The 17,364-nt window shown below is 65.8% G+C and overlaps 1 protein-coding gene across 1 annotated transcript; it reads right to left on the bottom strand.

The window, feature by feature from the left end:
• Positions 1-455: 455 nt before the first annotated feature.
• FGFRL1 (fibroblast growth factor receptor like 1) lies at positions 456-13,600 on the bottom strand. The gene is made up of 7 exons (XM_032253893.1): positions 13,488-13,600; positions 12,834-12,928; positions 3,628-3,900; positions 2,455-2,535; positions 2,070-2,354; positions 1,566-1,919; positions 456-1,337 (listed from the first exon to the last, which is right to left on the bottom strand). Exons 2-7 carry the CDS (start codon positions 12,910-12,912, stop codon positions 895-897), a joined length of 1,515 nt encoding a protein of 504 aa, XP_032109784.1. The 5' UTR covers positions 12,913-12,928; positions 13,488-13,600; the 3' UTR covers positions 456-894.
• Positions 13,601-17,364: the final 3,764 nt, after the last annotated feature.

Genomic DNA, 17,364 nt, shown 5'->3' with positions numbered 1-17,364 from the left:
GTTCAGGCATGTGTGTATGTTCAGGCATGCGTGTATGTTCAGACATGTCTGTGTGTGTGTTCAGGCATGTCTATGTGTGTTTGGGTATGTCTGTGTGTGCATGTTCAGGCATGTCTGTGCATGCGTGTTCAGGCATGTCTGTGTGTTCGGGCATGTCTGCATGTGTTCAGGCATGTCTATGTGTGTGCATGTTCAGGCATGTCTGTGTGTGCGTTTGGGCATGTCTTATGTGTGTGTTCAGGCATGTCTTGTGTGTGCATGTTCGAGCACGTCGTGTGTGTGTTCAGACATATCTGTGTCTGTTCAGGCGTATCTGTGTTCAGGCATATCTGTGTGTGCGTGTTCAGGCATGTCTGTATTCAGGCATGTCTGTGTGTGCATGTTCAGGCACGTCTTGCGTGTGTGTGTTCAGACATATCTGTGTGTGTGTCTTTTCAGGCGTATCTGTGTGTGTCTGTTCGGGCATATCTGTGTGTGCATGTTCAGGCATGTCTGTGTTCAGGCATGTCTGCGTGTGCATGTTCAGGCATCTTTGTGTGCGTGTTCAGGCATGTCTGTCTTCAGGCATATCTGTGCACATGTTCAGGTATGTCTGTGTGTTCAGGCATATCTGTGTGTGCGTGTGTTCGGGCATGTCTGTGTGCATGTGTGTTAGGGCAGCATAGTTCTGAGTGTGGTTCAGGCATGTCTCCGTGTGTGCACGTGTGTGTATGTAGATGTCCAGGCAGCTTGTCTCTGTCTGTGTATGTCCAGGGGCTATGCTTTACACTGGGTGCCCCAGGGTGCTGGCCGTGCCTCCTCGCCGTGGGCCCCCCTTCGTCTGCCGCCTGTCCTCCATCCTCCCAGCCTGCCTATCTGGCCGGGGCCATGTGCCCACCGCAGAGGCGGGACCATCTAGCACTGATAGTGGATGTGCTGGTGGACCTTGCCCTCCACATGTGAGTGTGTGTGTGAGTGTGTGTGAGTGTGCGTGTGGATGTCCGTGTAGAGTTTGGGGTACAATTTAGGGCCAGCAACCGAGCCTGGGCCCAGCAGATGCTGGGGGGCTGCCAGAGACCCATGCTCCTCACACAGCCCCACACCAGGGCCAGCACCGAGGGCAGCCAACACGGGAAGGTCTTTGTCCCCACCGCGGTCACGGGCCATCCCCAGTGGGCGGTGCCCCGGCACAGGAGGCACAGGAGCAGGTGTGCATGGCTTCTTCTTGGCCTGGCAGAGCCACAGGAGCACGGTGCCCAGTATGAAGACAGCGCCGGCCGGGATGCCGATGACCACAGGCCACGGCAGGCTAGTGGCCGTGGATGAGGAGGCCACAGGTGGCCCTGGTGGTTTTGGGTCTGCAAGAGGGAGAGGAAAGGAGGTGGGAAGGAGAACGCTGGCACAAGGACCAGGAGAGTGCCCCAGACCCATCCCGGGGGCTGTGGAGATGGTGTCCCTGAGCCGGCAGATGACCTGGCCTGCACAGCCCAGGGAAGGAAGGAGGGAGGGAGGGAGGGAGGGTGATCCCACCCAGTGGGTGAGATGCTGGGCCTGGGGGGTGGGGCTGGGCCCTGGCGGCCACACACCTGGCAGCACAGTGAGGAAGGCACTGCGGAAGCTATAGCCCATGGTGTTGGCGCCGAGGCAGATGTACATGCCCGCATCATCTGGGCGTGCGCGGGAGATGAGCAGCTTATTGAGGTAGGAGCCATCGGGCCTCGACCACACGTCAGCCGTGGGCAGCACCACGAACTTCTGGCCGCCCACATCGATGGTGGAGTTGTGGCGGCCCTCAGCGCCGTACTCCACCCGCTTCAGCCACTGGATCACGGGCTTCACATCACTGCGCACCTTGCACTGTAAGGACGTGGTCCCCCCGAAGTCCACCGTCGTGTTCACTGGGTGCGTGCCGGCGAGCACAGGCTTGGAGCGGGTCCGCTCTGCAAGAATGTGGCACATGGGCGAGGCTCCCGGGAGCCACTGGATTCTACACCAAGAGCTCCCCAGGCTCTGCCAGCTCCCCCAGGCCCTGCCAACACCCCTGGCCCACCAGCCCCCCAGGCCCCACCAGTGCCCTGGGCCACACTCACGGATCACATCCACCTTGTAGGTGGCGTTGATGGCACCCATGCGGTTTGACACACGGCAGGTGTATTTGCCACTGTCCTCCGGCCGCAGGTTCTTCAGGCTCAGCGTCCATGTCTTCCTCCTGGGCTCACCGGCCTCTGGGCGTGTCAAGGCGTGGTCATCCTTCATCCACGTGATATCGGGCCGAGGGTGCCCACTGGCCACGCACTTGAGCCGCACGGAGCTGCCCACGGGCCGTGCGATCACCCGGCGCCTCATCTTGGAGGGCTGTGTGAAGCGGGGCCGTGCTGTGGGGTGGGGTGGCGTCGAGGTCAGAGGACAGGGAAGCACCCAAGGGGCCAGGACGGACAGACGCCCCCACCCCGGCAGACGGTGGCCCCTGCTCACCCCACTGCTGGCTGGCGGGGTCCTCTTGACCCCCAGAGGAGCCGTCAGGCCCCAGGCTCTCCTTCCCCGGGCGAGCATCATCTGCAGAGAAATGGAGGTACACAGGGAAGGCAGATGAGGGAGGCCCTGAGGAGCCCCCCAACTCCCCCATGGCCCTTGGCACCCCCAGCACCAGCCAGGACAGCCCTGCAAAGCCAGGAAGGGGGCCACGCCACACACCCACATCCCAGAATCCCAGGGACAGCTGGGCAAGGGCCGCTGGCCCACACTGGGTACAGGTGACCCTGATGGGCATGGCTAGGGCTGGAGGGCCGGCCCCCACCCTGGCTCCGGGGGGTCTGTAGGCCTCGGGGGAGGAGGGAGCCAGGCCACGGCCAGCAGCTGCGGTAACCCTAGCCCACATCAAGGGGCCGAGGGCTGGTGAACACACAAGGCTCCCACACCACCCGGTCATCGTCCCCCTTGAAAGGACTGTGGGGTGGGGCCGGGGACAGCCGCAGCGTTCCCATTCCACACAATGCCGAGGGGCAGGGCGTGCTGTGGAATGTCCCCCCATCAGCCCCGTGACAGCCGCTCCTCCTCTGAGCCCAGAACCAGGGGCCAGGCTGTCTCAGGCCGCACCCCCAGACCCAGCTGGGGCTGGGGCCAGGCTCCTGTGTTCAGAAACAGGCCAGCCTGGCTCCCAGGAGCCCCACCCGAGGGCCCCACACCCAGGAGCCCAGCAGAGCAGGCGGGGTGCTGGGGTCCCTATGTATGGAGGGCGTGTCTCTGGACACCTGTCCGAGCCCAGTGCCTGGGCCCCAGGGACAGAAGAGAACAGAAAGGCCATGCATCCCGCGGCCCTCTGAACTCCGAAACCCGAGCCTCAAAGTCACAGCCGACGCCTGGCACACCCTGCCAAGGCCTCGCCCCAGCCCTTCTGTGGGACCACAGACGACGGCTCCCGGCCTCCTGCCCTCCTCGCCCAGAGGAAGGCCCCAGGGCTGCAGCCCGATGGGGAGGGGGCCCAGCAGCGGGGGGGTGGCAGAGGTGCAGCCAGCTAAGGCCAGGCAGGGCGCTGAGGGAAGGCTGTCCACCCAGGGCTGGCTGACTCTGACCCCAGGTGTGTCCCTGTCCGCCCCTCGCCTCCCACTCCGACCCAGCCTGTGGCCTCTCACCACAGCCCCGACTGACCCAGCACAGTGAGTGTGTAGTTGACACTCAGGCTGCCGAAGCCGTTGGTGGCCTTGCACACGTACACGCCGGCATCCTCCCGCTCCACCTGCTTCACCTTCAGCCCCTGGGGCAGCACGCGGAAGCGGCTCCAGCCGCTGTGGATGGTGCGGCCGTCCTTGGTCCACATGGTCAGCGGCGGTGGGTCCCCCTCCACCGGGCACTGCAGCCGCACGGTTCGGCCCAGCCGGGCCACCTGCTGCGGGACCACCTTGTCCGCCATCCTCGGGGGGCCTGCAGGTGGCGCCAGGGCCAGTCAGCGAAGGGGGGGTTGGGGTCTGGAGCAGAGGGGGGCCAAGAGGGGAGCCACAGCCCAGCGCAGACCTCAGGCCCGAGGTCCCCCTGGGTTGCCCCCAACCCCGACCCCAGCTGCCCGCGCTCACCAGGCCTCAGCACCAGCCCACCAAGCACCATGTTGGCAGCCTCTCGCGGCCGGGGTGGCCCCACAGCCCCAGAAGCTGGTGCTTTGAGACTCGAGAGGGGAGTAGGGTCCCCAGAGGATGCAAAACTGCTGCATTTGGTGGCCAGGAGAGCAGGGGCTCCTCCGGGTCACACAGGAAGCAGCCGCCCACCCGGGATCAGAGGCTGCAGCGGTTCCCCAAGGATAAGGGCAGCCTCGGGGGGTCCCACACAGGCCCCAGGCCCCTCACCCAACTCCTGCCCAACCATCAGCCCAGGGCCCAGCTGGGTCGGGCACGGGGCAGCAACCCCACATTATTGCATCCCACCCAGCTTGGCCGCCACCTGTGGTATGCAACGTGTGGACGAGTCTGTGTGGCACCCACTTCTCTGTCAGCGTGAGATCTCAGTTCAGGGGCTGTATCTGCCCAGGTCTGTCTGCCCACCCCAAGGGCTGTGCCCTGCCAGGCACCTTAGCCTTGAAGGGGCATGACCCCAAGGCCCTAGGGTCAGAGGGCAAAACTGCAGAGACAGTGGCTGGGGCTGGCCCTGGGCACTGCTGGCTCCTGTCTGGCTGACAGCCAGTACATCCCCCACCCTGCCGTGAAACCCACTGGAGCACAGAGGCTGGGGCTCCACATGGCCACCTGCCCCAACCCACCCTACGTGGAGAAGCAAAGTCCCAGGCTAAGCCACGGCTCCCTTCCCGGCCGAAAGAAACCCACTCCCACCCTGGCTGGGCCTCCACCCCACCCCATCCCCTGCCTGGGTGCCTCCGGGCTAAGGCCGGGGCCAGGGCCCTGAGTGTGTGGGACCAACCCCAGGGCCTAGCCAGCCAGGGGAGGTCTAGAATACAACCCTGCAGGCCTCACAAACTCGGGGCACCCACCGCAGGCCTGCACCTGGACGGAGCTCCTGAGAGAGGAGGGCCGTGCATCCCCAACGCCCCACGTGCTGCTTCCAATGCCAAGTAGCCTTACAGCGGCCACCGCGGCTCCCACCGTGCCTCATCACTGCCCACCCGCTGCTCTGCACATCTGAGAGGGGCCGCAGGCACCCATGGTTCCCAGGGCACCCCTTGCCAGCCCATGGGGGACGGTGTCCATCCTGCACCACAGCCAGTGCTGTCTGGGAGCATCCGGACTGCATGCAGAGACTCTGAGGGGCAGCAGCACCCCAAGCCGTCTCAACGGGGTTAGCAATGGCCCCGCAGCATCTTCCACGGGCGTCTTCAGACACTCGGGCAGCAGCTCCCACTGTGACCCCCAAGTCTGGGGACAGGGACCCTCATGGAGAATTCTTATCACCTCTCTGGAGGCCTCCCAAGGGCACTGATAGCACAGGGGGTGTGGCCCAGAGCCTCTGGGTTCTGATCCCACCAGCATCATCCGGCCCACTGGGAATGGGGACGTGGAGTCTCCTCACTCCATGACCAGAAATATACAGGGTGGGGGTGGGGCTGGGGCTGTGGACAGAGGGATTCCTCCCAGCCCTGGCCCACCGGCCCACCCCGGCCTCTCTGAGAAGACATGCGGGGCTCTCATCTCTGACCCCTATCTCTCCCTCAACTTAGAACTCTCCCACCCAGGCCCTGAGCCCCAGCCCCACAGCCCCTCCTTCCCTCCCTCCCTGCAGCTCCCAGAAAGGAAATGAGACAGTGGCTGTGGGGGGCTGCCAGCCCACCCGCTCAGGGTGGTTCTCCTGGAAGCTGCCCAGGGCTGGGGGCAGCTCCGGCGAAATTCTCCCGGGGAGGAAGCGGCTGTAGGGCCCACAGCACGGGCTCCTGACCCCTTCCCAGCCTGCTCAGGTCCCAGCACCACCCTAGGGCGACCCCACCAGCACCTGTTGCTGCCTGAAATCCCACCACCCACAGGGCCTCCCAGTGGGGGGGCCGACATGAGCGTTCACCCACACAACTGCCCAGCAGGAGCAAGAGAGCCAGTGCCTGGCCCTGTCCTAGGGGGGCACACTGACCCAGCCCCCCATATCCAGGAGGGAGCCCTCCTCAGAGGCTGAGAAGCCCCAGCCGCACATCGGGGAGGGGCCCCCTCCAGTTCCAGCCCCAGTCCCAGCCCCCGCCCTGCCACAGGCAGACACGAGCAAGGCTTGGGAAGGCAGGGGTCCCCATGGGCAGGTGGGAGGCGCAGGATGACACGCACAGACGGGAGGCAGGACCCCTGCTCGTGGGCACTGCTAAGAAAGAGTGCAGAGCCAAGCAACCTGTACGGCCGGAAGCGTGGACACCCCAGGGCCGGCCTGCAAATGCTGTGGGCACAGGCGGCGGCAGCCAGGCCAGAGGAGCCAGCCTTATCCTAAAGCAAACAGCCTCCCTCCCTACTGCTCGCCCAGCCTACCCCACCCCCACCTGGGATCCCTGGACCCCCTACCGTGGCAGGCCCAAGACCCCCGCAGGACGGCCTGCCAGGAGGAAGCCCAGCCCCCAGATTCCTGGGAATTGAGTGTACCAGGACAGTGGCCCAGGCTCTGTGTTCAGGCAAGCCCATGCCACCTGGACGGATGTCCTATGGGGAAACTGAGGCAGGACCCGAGGGCACAGGTACCTGGTAGGGAGACCAGCTGCTCTACCCTGCCCTGCAGCAGAGGAGACACAGGGAGCCAGTGTCGGGGCTCCACTGGGGCCGGACAGCAGCCCCCAGGGCCGTCCACCCACCAGGACACCCCCCACCTCCTTCTCCAGCACACCCCACGCCCTACACACACACTCAGCCACAGCCAAGAGGTCCCAGCACCGGCAGGACACCAAGGGCCACGTGGGAGCCAGACATAAGGGTAAACTGAGGCTGAGACAGGATCTCACTGCTGTTGGTTGTGGAGAAAGACTCAGAGGCTGTGGGCCAAGAGGGGGATGCTGCCAACCCCTCCCCCACCCTCTTTCTTCTCCCCCCACCCAGCTGTAAAAAACACAATTGGGGGAGGGGGAGGGGCAGGGGTTTCCCACAGCAGCAGCTAAGCCCACAACCAAGCAGCAGCCAGAGGCCGCCCTGCCCACACCCCCTGTCACACACACTGTACCCAGACACACAGGCTCCTCGTTCCCAGGGCCCAGGGAGGGTGGAGGTGAGCAAGCCCTGGGTTGGAGTCTGGAGGGACACAGGCAGGACCCCCCTGCAGCCTGCTCTTCCCCCAGCCTTCACAGGCCATCGATCAGCTCCCCACACCTGCCCCGTCTGGCATCCCCCCTCCGACGCCCCCATGCCCAAGCTTCTCCAGGGCTCCAACGGTCTCTTCTGGAGGGGCCTGCCCTGGCCACATGGTCTGAACCCACACCCAAGCCTCACTCCCGTGCTCGTGATGTCAAGAGGCCTGGCATACAGCAGGCGCTCAGGGGCCATTTGTAGGGAGAACGGCATGGCAGTGGGGCCAGCCAGAGCAGGTACAGAGGACGAAGCACTCCGACCCTGTGCTGTGGGGCTTCCCTCCCGAGGCCGCGGCAGCTCCTCTCCGTGGGGCCTGGTGCCCACAGGGTGCAAGGAGGGAGTGCTCCCCCAGGAATGCAGCCCCGGGCACAGGGAGAGGTGCGCACAGGCAGGGGCACACGTGTGGCAGCACGGCCCCTCTGTCGGGGGGCGGGGGAAGGGGCACAAGCTAGGACCAGGAAACAGCTGGAAATGGCCTCAACCAACTTTCCAGTGCGCCCTGCACCTCCCAAGACGTCTCTACAGCCCAGGCCGGTGGTGTCCGTCCCCCTGCAGCGCCACAGCAGCGCCGGCCCAGGGTGGACAGGACTCCTGGCCCAGTGCAGTTGCCGGGGGCTTCCAGGGGAAGGAACACCCACCATGCCAGGGCAGATGCTGGCTGACAACATGGTGGAGTGGGGCATCCATGGGGACAGACCGAGCCACTGTGTGCCAGGGAGGGAGGGGCAGTTGGAGCTGACTGCTGGGGGCCGGCCCTGTGGGGACCCTCAACCCCAGCCCTGACTGGCCAACTCTGGGCTCCTGGAATGGAGGGGCTGGACAAAGGGTGGCCTGGCAGCTGAACTGGGCCAGAGTGAAGCGAGGCTGCCTGGGAACCAGGGGCCCTGTGTGGCCCCACGAGTTTCCAGCTGGAGAAATTTCAGCTCAGGGGCCTAGCCACGGGGTGGGGGTGGCCAGACCCCCCGCCTCCGGAGAAGCATAGTGGCCTGGGGAAAGGGGCTCACCTTGACCAGAAGGGTGGGGAGGAGAATCAGGACACCTGGTGCCAGTGCCCTAAGGGGCTGCAGAGCCAACCCAGGTGCTGAGACTTCTGTGGCTGACAGCCCCCCGATTACCAAGAGGAGAAACAGTGCCCCTCCCACAGATGGCCGCTGTGTGGCTGTGCCAGGCCCCCAGGGGCACCCTGGGCAGGAGTGAGTAGGAAACCCCAGAGTCAGTGCCAGGGCCGAGTACCCTCCCAGGAAGCCAAGAACAAGAGTGGCCACGCCCAGGAGCCAGAGCACAGGTGACCACCACACAGCCTGCTGCCCAGCAGGTGCCAGGGCCAGGCCCTGCCCCAGCCCCAGGATGCTCAGGCACACATGTGCACATGCATGCACAGACCCAGGGCACAGTCACCGGTAGCCAGGAGGCCCTCAGGATGTGCAGGGGAACTGGGGGCCCGTGCGTAGGTGGGTGCCCCATAGGCTGTGGCCTGGCAAGCTGGTGTGGTCCACCACACTGCTCAGCCCTGGGCACCCAGCAGGGCAGCAGGCTGGGGGGCCACCTCTGGAAGCCTTCAGGGGCAACCTTCTGCAACCCCAGCCTCAGGGCACTGTTACCCCCTCCTCAACACCCCAGGGCACACAGCGGGCACCAGAGCATCACCAGACAGTGCCATGCCCTGGAGAGAACCTCACACAGTGTTAAAGCAGGCAAGGACCCCTCCAGATCCTTCACAGTCCAGACCTCACCAGGCAAGGACCCCTCCATACCCACCCCAGTCCAGATCTCCCTGGCCCCCCCGGCTTCATGCGGCCCCCACTGCCACCTCAAGACCCCAGCCTGTCTGGCTGCAGCCCCCAGGCCTCCCCTGCCCGGAACTTGGGGCCTCCACCTCCACCTCCCACAAGGAGCTCTGCCTGCTGACCTTGGCAAGCCTTTCCTACTTCAGAAGTGTCAACAAGAACATTTCCTGAGCCCAGAACCCCAGAGGCCAGAGGTTGGGGTTAGCTGATACCCTGACGCCTGCCAAGGGGCTCTTGGTCCCCAGGTGGGGCTGCCCCAACCACCGAGCAGCCCAGGCGTGCCAGGCACTACCACCAGGCCAGAGGCCCTCACTCCCACTCACATGGTGGACTTCTCAAGGACAGGGCTGGGGACAGGAGGGCACTGGGCCTTCAGCTGCAGCTCCCCAGGTGCCTGCAGGGCACAGGCACAGCCGCCTGGCCCTCGGGGACAGTGATGTCTGCGTCAAGGGCGTGGTGCTGCGCTCCAGACCAAGTTCTGCAGTCCCTACTAGGAACAGGGCAGGAAGGTTATCGGGCGTGCAGAGGGCAGGCCAGGAGCCACTGGCCAGTAGGCCTGGAGAAGGAACCTGAGCTCTCCAGGGAGACATGAGGCTGCCCTGGGGCTCACAGTCTTAGAAGCCCAGAGAGTGCCACCATGCCCAGTGGGCCCCACGCCGCACAGCAGTGTGGCAGCCCGGCTCCCTCCTCCCCAGTCACTGCACGGCCAATATTCACTCCTCAGCCCCTTAACAGCACCAGGCAAGAAGAAAAGTGGCTGGGCTTTCTGCCAAGATGGGAGCCCCCCGCCCCCCACCTCAAGAGACAATGTCCTGAAGGGAGACCCCCACCCATGCCAACTAGCTTCAAGGGGACTGGTGCCCACCTCCCCTGTTAGGCCTTTCCTGGCCTGAGGCCCCTCCTCTCCTATCCCCTGCTTCGCCCTGTCCTGGCCATCCTGGACTGTGGGCCCTGGGGCTGTGGCCTACCTTGGAGCTGCCTACAGAGGGCAGCCAGGCCAGGCACCCTGGGGCTTGACCAGCAGCTCCAGGGACGGCCGCCAGGGAGAGTGGCAGGCAAGCACGGGGTGCAGCCCTGGAGGGGGCATGTGGGGCGCGGGCACACCTCTCCCTCCTGTGCTGACCGCCCACTGAGGCTGTCGCCTGGACACACCAGGCCTGGAGTCACTGGCAAAGGCCCAGATGGGGCAAAGGAGGCCACTTGGACCAAGCAGCAGGCCTGGGCTGCAGAGGGCCAGCGTGCCACAGCCGGGATCCAGCCTGCGGGCACAGCCCACCTCTCCCAGCACGGCCGCGGTTCCTGAGCCAGGTTGGGCAAGCCAGGGGCTGGAGGCCGCAACTGGGGAAAAACCAACATTTCCCCTCGACGGGGCCGGCGCGGGGCCTGCGGCTGAAAGGGAGCCCGGAGGCCCATTGATTCCCCCACAATGGATAAAGGAGTCTGCGGTCGGTGTTTCCAGGCCCAGCCAAAGGCGACTTTGTTCACCGCTCCCTCCCTCCCCCCAAGGGGACAGTGATTTATTTTCCCTTCCAGGAGTGGGGCCCCGAGATGGAAACGGGGCGGCTGGCCCGATTTCCCACCTTGCAGTGGCTGGGCCGAGCTCCCACACATCCACCTCAGCCCGATGCACACTAGCCAGCCACTGCCCGGAGGGGCCTGGGGCAAGGGAAGAGAGCCCTGAGCCCTGGCTGGGGGCCAAGGTCAGCACTGTGCACCCACAGCTCTCCCTTCCCTGAGTCACACACCCCTCCAACTCCTGCCCCCATAGGGAGCCGACCCTGACCATGCCACCCCCCAAGCATGGGCACCCCCGACAGGCACCCTGCCCACCTGGGTCAGGGCTCTGCTTGCCCACAGCAGCTGGCCGTGTGCAGAGTGCAGGGGAGTGGCCTTCCAGGCAGGCTGCTCAGAGCTGGTCCCCAAGGCCATGCTTGCAAAAGTTCAAAGGTGGCACTTCTCAGAAAGCCCTGAAACGACTTCCTTCAGAGTTATTTGTGAAAGGCGTTTTAGCCAGAACCTTGCAGGTTCCCACTGGGAGAAATCAAATGGAAACGGAGAAGGCCAATTCCTATCTTTTTTCAAGTTGGAAAAAGAAAAGCAGTCTAAGACAAATCCACCAAGATTGTGAAACTTTGGGAAAAGAGGAACTTTTTAAATATGATCCGAGTCTAGCGATGTGCAGATTCCAGAACTTACGACACAGCGGAAAATGTCTTTCAAAAATCTCCCAGGCCCTCTGCGTGCTGGTCCTCCGCCTAACGGAGGTGCACACTGGGCCTGTTCACAGAGTGGGAGGGACACACGTGAAGGCCCTTGCGTGGAGCCCAGGCTGGGCTGGGGAAAAGTCAGCACAGTCCGGAAGAACGTCCTCCCCACCTCCACCCAAACCACAGAGGCCCCTGCCCTTGGAAAGCAGTTCAATCCCAGCTCCCCAGTGCCACCAGGGCCTTTGCCACGCAAAGTCAGGGCTAGATATCCTCGGCCCCAAGGCCGAGGCTGAGGACGATGAAGGTGGAGGGGGTGGCTGCTGGGGCATCTTCGCCAAGAGGCAGTCTCTGCTGACTGCTGCCATCGCTGACCGCTGCCATCCACCAGTCAGCCTCAGCCCCAGTCCAGGGCAGAGGCCTCCAGAGCCTCCCTGGCTGAGTGGCCAGAGGACAGGCAGGTGCAGGGATGGGGAGGCCAAACAGATCAAAGAGAATGCAAGTCCAGGCCGCTGGCCGTGGTGGGGGCTCGCCCAGCATGGCCTGAGTGCCCACACAGCCCAGGACGCCGCTGGGCCCTCAGAACAGCCGCTCGGCCAGGCCCGTGTGGGCAGGCGGGGGGGGCTGTGGCATAAGGCCCACCTGGGCCGCCGCCCGCCACCCAACACCCAAATGTGCCCATATAAGGCCAGGTTGGATGCGTCGCACTTGCTGGGCGGCAGGGGAGGGGTGCGAAGCCTCAAAGAGGACTGGTGGACACAGCGCGGACAATCCTGAGTGGTCAGTACACCCGAAGGGCCGGCCTGGCCACAGGTCCCGCCTAGTCATGGGGGCAGCCAGCACTGTGCCCAGATCCTGGAACATGGCGGGCGGGAGTCTGCAGGCACACATCACCCATCAAGTCCGGATGCCCTTGCTGGGGCTGGGACCTGGGGCATGGCTGCCCACCTGGAGGTCGGAGGTGTGAGAACACACCAGGCCATGGTGCAGTGGGTGCCCACAGGCACGCAGTCCTGGGGTGCGTATGGCTCTGGGGACTTGTCCATACAGCCTCCACCCTGCACCACCTGCCTGGGGATGGTGAGGCCCAGGGAGCACAGCTAGGTTGGCTGGGGGACTAGGGAACTGGGGAACTGGGGGTGTGCGTGTCAGTTTCAGTCCCGGACACCAAGTATGTCACCAATATCTCCCAATGCCCATCCTGGCCTCTGTGGGGGTCTCTGCAGGCTCCCAGAGTCCTAATTGGGTCCACTGTGGCCACAAACAGCCCACTCCCCAAGAATCCACAGGTGACCATCTGCCCTGGGCTGCAGGTATGAGTGTGAAAGTGTTTGCAAGACCAGGAGCCTGTCCTGGTGGGCCAGGGCTAGAGCCCATCTGGCCAGCAAGCATGAGTGAGGGAGTGAGAGGGACCCTCCAGCCAGCTGCGGGAGCGCTGGTGGGTGCTGTGGACAGCCTGTGGGTGAGGGGGCCCTGGAGGGACAGGGGCTTGGTGAGCGGAGCGGCAGGGGCGCGGCACGGCGCGTGCCAGGCGGGTACTGTGGCAGGGTTCAGGGCTGGGCGGGAAGGGGGCGGCGCTGGCGGAGGCCAGGCTGGCCGGGAAGGGCGCCAGAACTCACCTCGGGCGGCGGCGGCCGGTGGGAGGGCCCCCAGCAGCAGCGGCGGCAGCAGGAGCAGCAACGCGGGGCTCGGCGTCATCTCGGCCTGTCCGGACCTGGGGGCATTGGGGGCGCAGTCACCCAGGCGCAGAACTGGAGGATACTGCTCTCCGGCCCGGGCCCGGGGCCCCAGAGCTGCCACCACCCCAGTCCCGGGCAGCGGCGATCAGGGGTCTGGTCCCCCCACAGGCCCTCCCCGCCCGCGCTCCAGGCGGAGGAAGCCGCTGCGGGGAGAAGCTGTGGGTATCAAAGGCAGACAAAGGGTTTACACTAATTACCGGGCTCCCCCGCCTCCCTCCCGCTCCAAACACCGTCTGGATTCCTGGCACTTGTAACTCCGGCTCTGCCCGCAGGACACACAACACCCAGCACCCCGCAGATAATCGCCTGCGCCATTAGCGGACAAATTTGCGCTGGGGGGCCCACGTGGGACGTGGGGCGCGGGGGCGGGGGCGGAGCAGGCCGGGGGCCTGCGGGAGCGGCGGTGGCGGCGCTCGTGACCCGTGCCCAGCGGCCGCGCAGCGGGGGCTCCGGACCCGCCCCGCCCCCGCCCCAGGCCCCCGACCCTCCCCGGTGTGCCCACCTGGGGTCGCAGACGCGCGCGGGGGGGCTCACCTCGGCGGGCGGGCAGCGGGGTCACGGCCAGGCCCGCAGCATGCGCTCCGCGGTCATCGCCGCCCCGGACGCCGCATCCCACCGCCCAGCGCCCCCGGGCCCGGCCTCGGGGCGGGGCGGCGCTACCTGGGCTAGGGCGGCTCCGGCCGGGTCGGGGTCCGGGCTCGGGCGCTCGGGGCGCGGGGTCTCGAGCCGGGCGGGCGGCGGGGAGCAAGTCCGCGGGCCGGGGGTCCGGGGCCGGGGTCCCGGGGCGGCGGGGCGAGGGGCCCGGGGCGCCGCGCCGCGAGGCGTCCTTCCCTGCGGGGCTTTGTCAACTCTACCGGAGCGAGCGCCGAGCCCGCCGCGCGCCCCGCCCCCGGCACAACTTCCGGCCAATCCGCGCGCGCCGGCCCGCCCCGCGCCCCGCCCCGCCGCCAAACTTTTCCCCAATCCGCGCGCGCGCACCGCCCCCGCCCCGCCGGGCTCCGGGCCTTAACCCTCGCGGTGCAGGCGGCCCCGCGGGCGGGCGGCTTCCCCCGGCGCGGCCCCGCCCCCGCCCGGCCTCGCCGCGCCCCCGGCCCCGCCCGCGAGTCCTTGGGTCCCGCAAGCCCCTAGGACCGGCCGGGAGCCGCCGCGCCCTCCCCACACCTGCGCCCGTGCGCGCCCAGGTCTGGGTGCCCACCTCCCTGGGCATCCCCGCGACCCCCAGAGCAGGCTCCGGCCGGGCGCGCGGCCGCCTGACCTCTGCGCAGCCCCGTTCCCGGCCTGGACCGCTCTCTGCTTGCTCAGAAGGAGGCGAATGGGACGGCTCCAGGCGCTTCAAGTCCTGCAGGTCCGCGCCCCGGGAGTGTCTCCGGGAGCAGAAGGGAGAAGCGGGGCTTCGCCCAGCGAAACTGCCGGGGCCAGGATGGTGGAGACGGCCTCGGCGATGCAGGCAGAGGTCCTGACGGGGCGGGGGATATGGCTCGGGTTCCCCGGTGCCCTCGGCCGTAGGTACGTTCCCACTTGAGGCCTCCCGCCTCTCACCTGCTAGGGACTAGAGTGACAAGGGCCTTCCTCATCATAACAGACGCCGGCGTCCGATTTAATCCCCGCTCCCGGGCAGGCGGCCCCAGGAACAGAGGAAGAGACGGAGGCGCGGAGAAGACAGGTGACTCACCCGTGCGCCCCGCTCTTCACGCCTCTTCCTCCACGCGCCTCGCCCGCCACCCCGGCTCAGGGCCAGCACGCAGGGCTCCCAGGGCGCCCTCCAGCCGCCCCGTGGCCCCCCGCATCCTGCCGCGTCTCGAAGTCCTCTCTGCACAAGCCCCAAGGCCTGCCCACCTCCCGCCTCACACCCCCAACTCCGCAGGGGTCAGCACCCAGCACCTTCTCCATCCCCAGAGCAGCCTCTTTTTGGGGTCAGAAGCCCTCTTTTCCGGGAAGCCCTCCCAGGGAAGACTGAAACTGGAGAGGCCTCGCAGCCGGTGTCCCCGGGCCCAGGAGAGCTGGGCGGGGCGTGGGGGGCGCCAGCTGTCAGGGGTCTGGGACTCCTCAAGGCCCAAACGGCCATCCCAAGCCGCTGGTTCCCAGCCCAGCGTTCTGCAACCCAAATCCCATCTCTGGGCCAGCGTGGGCGTCTCGAGGGCGGATGGCGGTGCACCCCGCCCACCCGTCCTGCCCTCGGTGGCGCAGTTGCCGCTCTGCCCCTGGGAAGGGTCTCGGGATCGCTGCGTGATCCTCTCAGCGGCACAACATCCTGCGTCCCCTCCGCGGCCCTGTCCACAGGGAGCATGGAGCGCCAGGGCCCACCTGCCGCCTTCCTGGCCAGCGCCGCGGTCGCGGACAGGTGGGTGGGGCGGTTCCACGCTAGTGGGAGGGCGGCGCTGAACTTCGCGGACAGCCGGCGAGTAGACAGGTGTGCGGGCTGCCGGGCACAGGTGCGTGAAAAGGGGACAGGTGTGCGGAAAGGTGGCTGCAAGCCTGCGGTGCAGAAGCAGCGAGCGTGCAGGTGCCGGCACTGGGATCGGGCGGGCAGTGGGAGGGACACGGGCAGGGGGCGGCCCGGGGGCGGGGAAGAGGGCGGGGGCCTGGCGATGAGGGGGCGGGGCCTGGACGAGGAGAGGGGGAAGGGCGGGGCGGGGAGAGGGGCGGGGGTCTGGGCGGGGAGGGGAGGGGCCTGGACGAGGAGGGGGCGGGGCCGGGGTCCTCCCGCGCGGGCACGCGCTGCCCTCTGGCGGCGGCGCGGAGGCTCCCGAGGCGTTTTTCCTCCCCTCCCCTCCCGTTCCCTCCCCTTCCCTCCCCTCCCCTCCCCTCCCCTCCCCTCCCGTTCCCTCCCCTTCCCTCTCCTTCCTTCCCTCCCGTTTCCTCCCCGCCCGCCCGCCACGTCCCAGCCCGCAGCTGTCCCGGGACCCGCCCCCGGAAGCCCCCCGCCCCTCGCCCACCCCCGGAACGGGGACGGGGCCCTCCCCGGCTCCCACGGCCCTTCGGGTCAGGTGGCGCGGAGCGGAGTCCCGCCCTTAAAGCTGAAACGGGACGGCCAGCCACCCTGGGCTCTTGGCCCTCCGCAGCCGACTCAGGAGGCGACGCGGGGAGACAGGCTCTTGTCGCCACCTGCCCAGCCCAGGTGAGCCCCACGGGCCCTCGCTGGCCGCCCCAGGGCACCTGCCCCAGGGCAGCAGAGGCAGGCCAGGCCTCGCAGAGGCGGCATCTCGGCAGCAGGTGTAGGACTGACGGGGACGGGTGCAGTGGAGGGGGCCTGGCAGAGAATTGAGATGAAGTGACGGGTCGGACTTACACACTCTCAGCTGCAACAACCAAAAAAACAGACAAATATATGTGAAAACGGCACGCAAGGCACTGGGCTCACGCAACCGCGGACGTGGTGCTGGAGAGAGGGGAACCCACCTGGCAGCCAGGACTGTCCCGCCCACCGCCCAGGCACAGTGAAGAGAAAGGGAACTCAGGCAGCCACCTGCCGTCTCCCTCACCTGGGAAGAAAGAGGTGGCCAGGCAGGTGGCTGGAGCTGACAGGTGCTCCAGAGTGCTGGAGAGTGGGTGCACAGAGAAGCCCAGACACCCACAGAGGGGCCTCCTTGAGGCTAAGCACAGATCAGTGTGGAGTGTGAAGAAGACACTCACCACCAGGGAAAGACCCACTCAGGATGAGAGCCCACCCAGGATGAGAGCCCATGCAGGGATGGGAATCGCGCCTGTGTCCGGCAGCCACAGTGGGAGCATCGTTAGGGTGGGAAGATGGTATCATCTTGTAGTAAGGAAGAAACATCACAACACTAAATACAGTTCAGTTTCCACCAAACCCCACTCAGTAACAAGACCCACAGCCAGATGTGGGGGCTCACACCTGCAAACCAGCACTTTGGGAGGCCGAGGCAGGCAGATCACTTGAGCCCAGGAGTTTGAGAGTAGCCTGGGCAACATGGCAAAACTCCATCTCCACAAAAATCCAAAAAGTCACCAGATGTGGTGGTGGTGCCTGTGGTCCCAGCTACTTGGTAGGCTGAGTTGGAGGATCACTTGAGCCCAGGGGGGCCAAGACAGCAGTGAGCCAAGATCATACCATGGCACTCCAGCCTGGGTGGCAGAGTGAGACCCTATCTCAAAAAAAAGAAAAAGAAAGAAAAAAGGACTACACAGTTTCCAAGTAACTTAATCACATCCCAGAAACAAATGCAAAGATATTTATAGGTATACAAAAATATCTAGCTCCGAACAAGGTAGACTATGAAATGTTGAATATCCAGTAAAAAAAAAAAATACCAGGCATGGGCTGGGTTCGGTGGCTCATGCCTGTAATCCCAACACTTGGAAGGCTGGGGCAGGCGGATCATGAGGTCAAGAGATCGAGACCATCCTGGCCAACGTGGTGAAACCTCATCTCTACTAAAAATACAAAAAT

The sequence above is a fragment of the Sapajus apella genome, unplaced genomic scaffold (genome assembly GCF_009761245.1).
Source record: "Sapajus apella isolate SASKATOON/1434 unplaced genomic scaffold, GSC_monkey_1.0 scaffold85, whole genome shotgun sequence".
Lineage (NCBI taxonomy): Eukaryota > Metazoa > Chordata > Mammalia > Primates > Cebidae > Sapajus > Sapajus apella.
The sequence above is the reverse complement of the archived record's forward strand: the minus strand, read 5'-3'. Positions and strand labels throughout refer to the sequence as shown.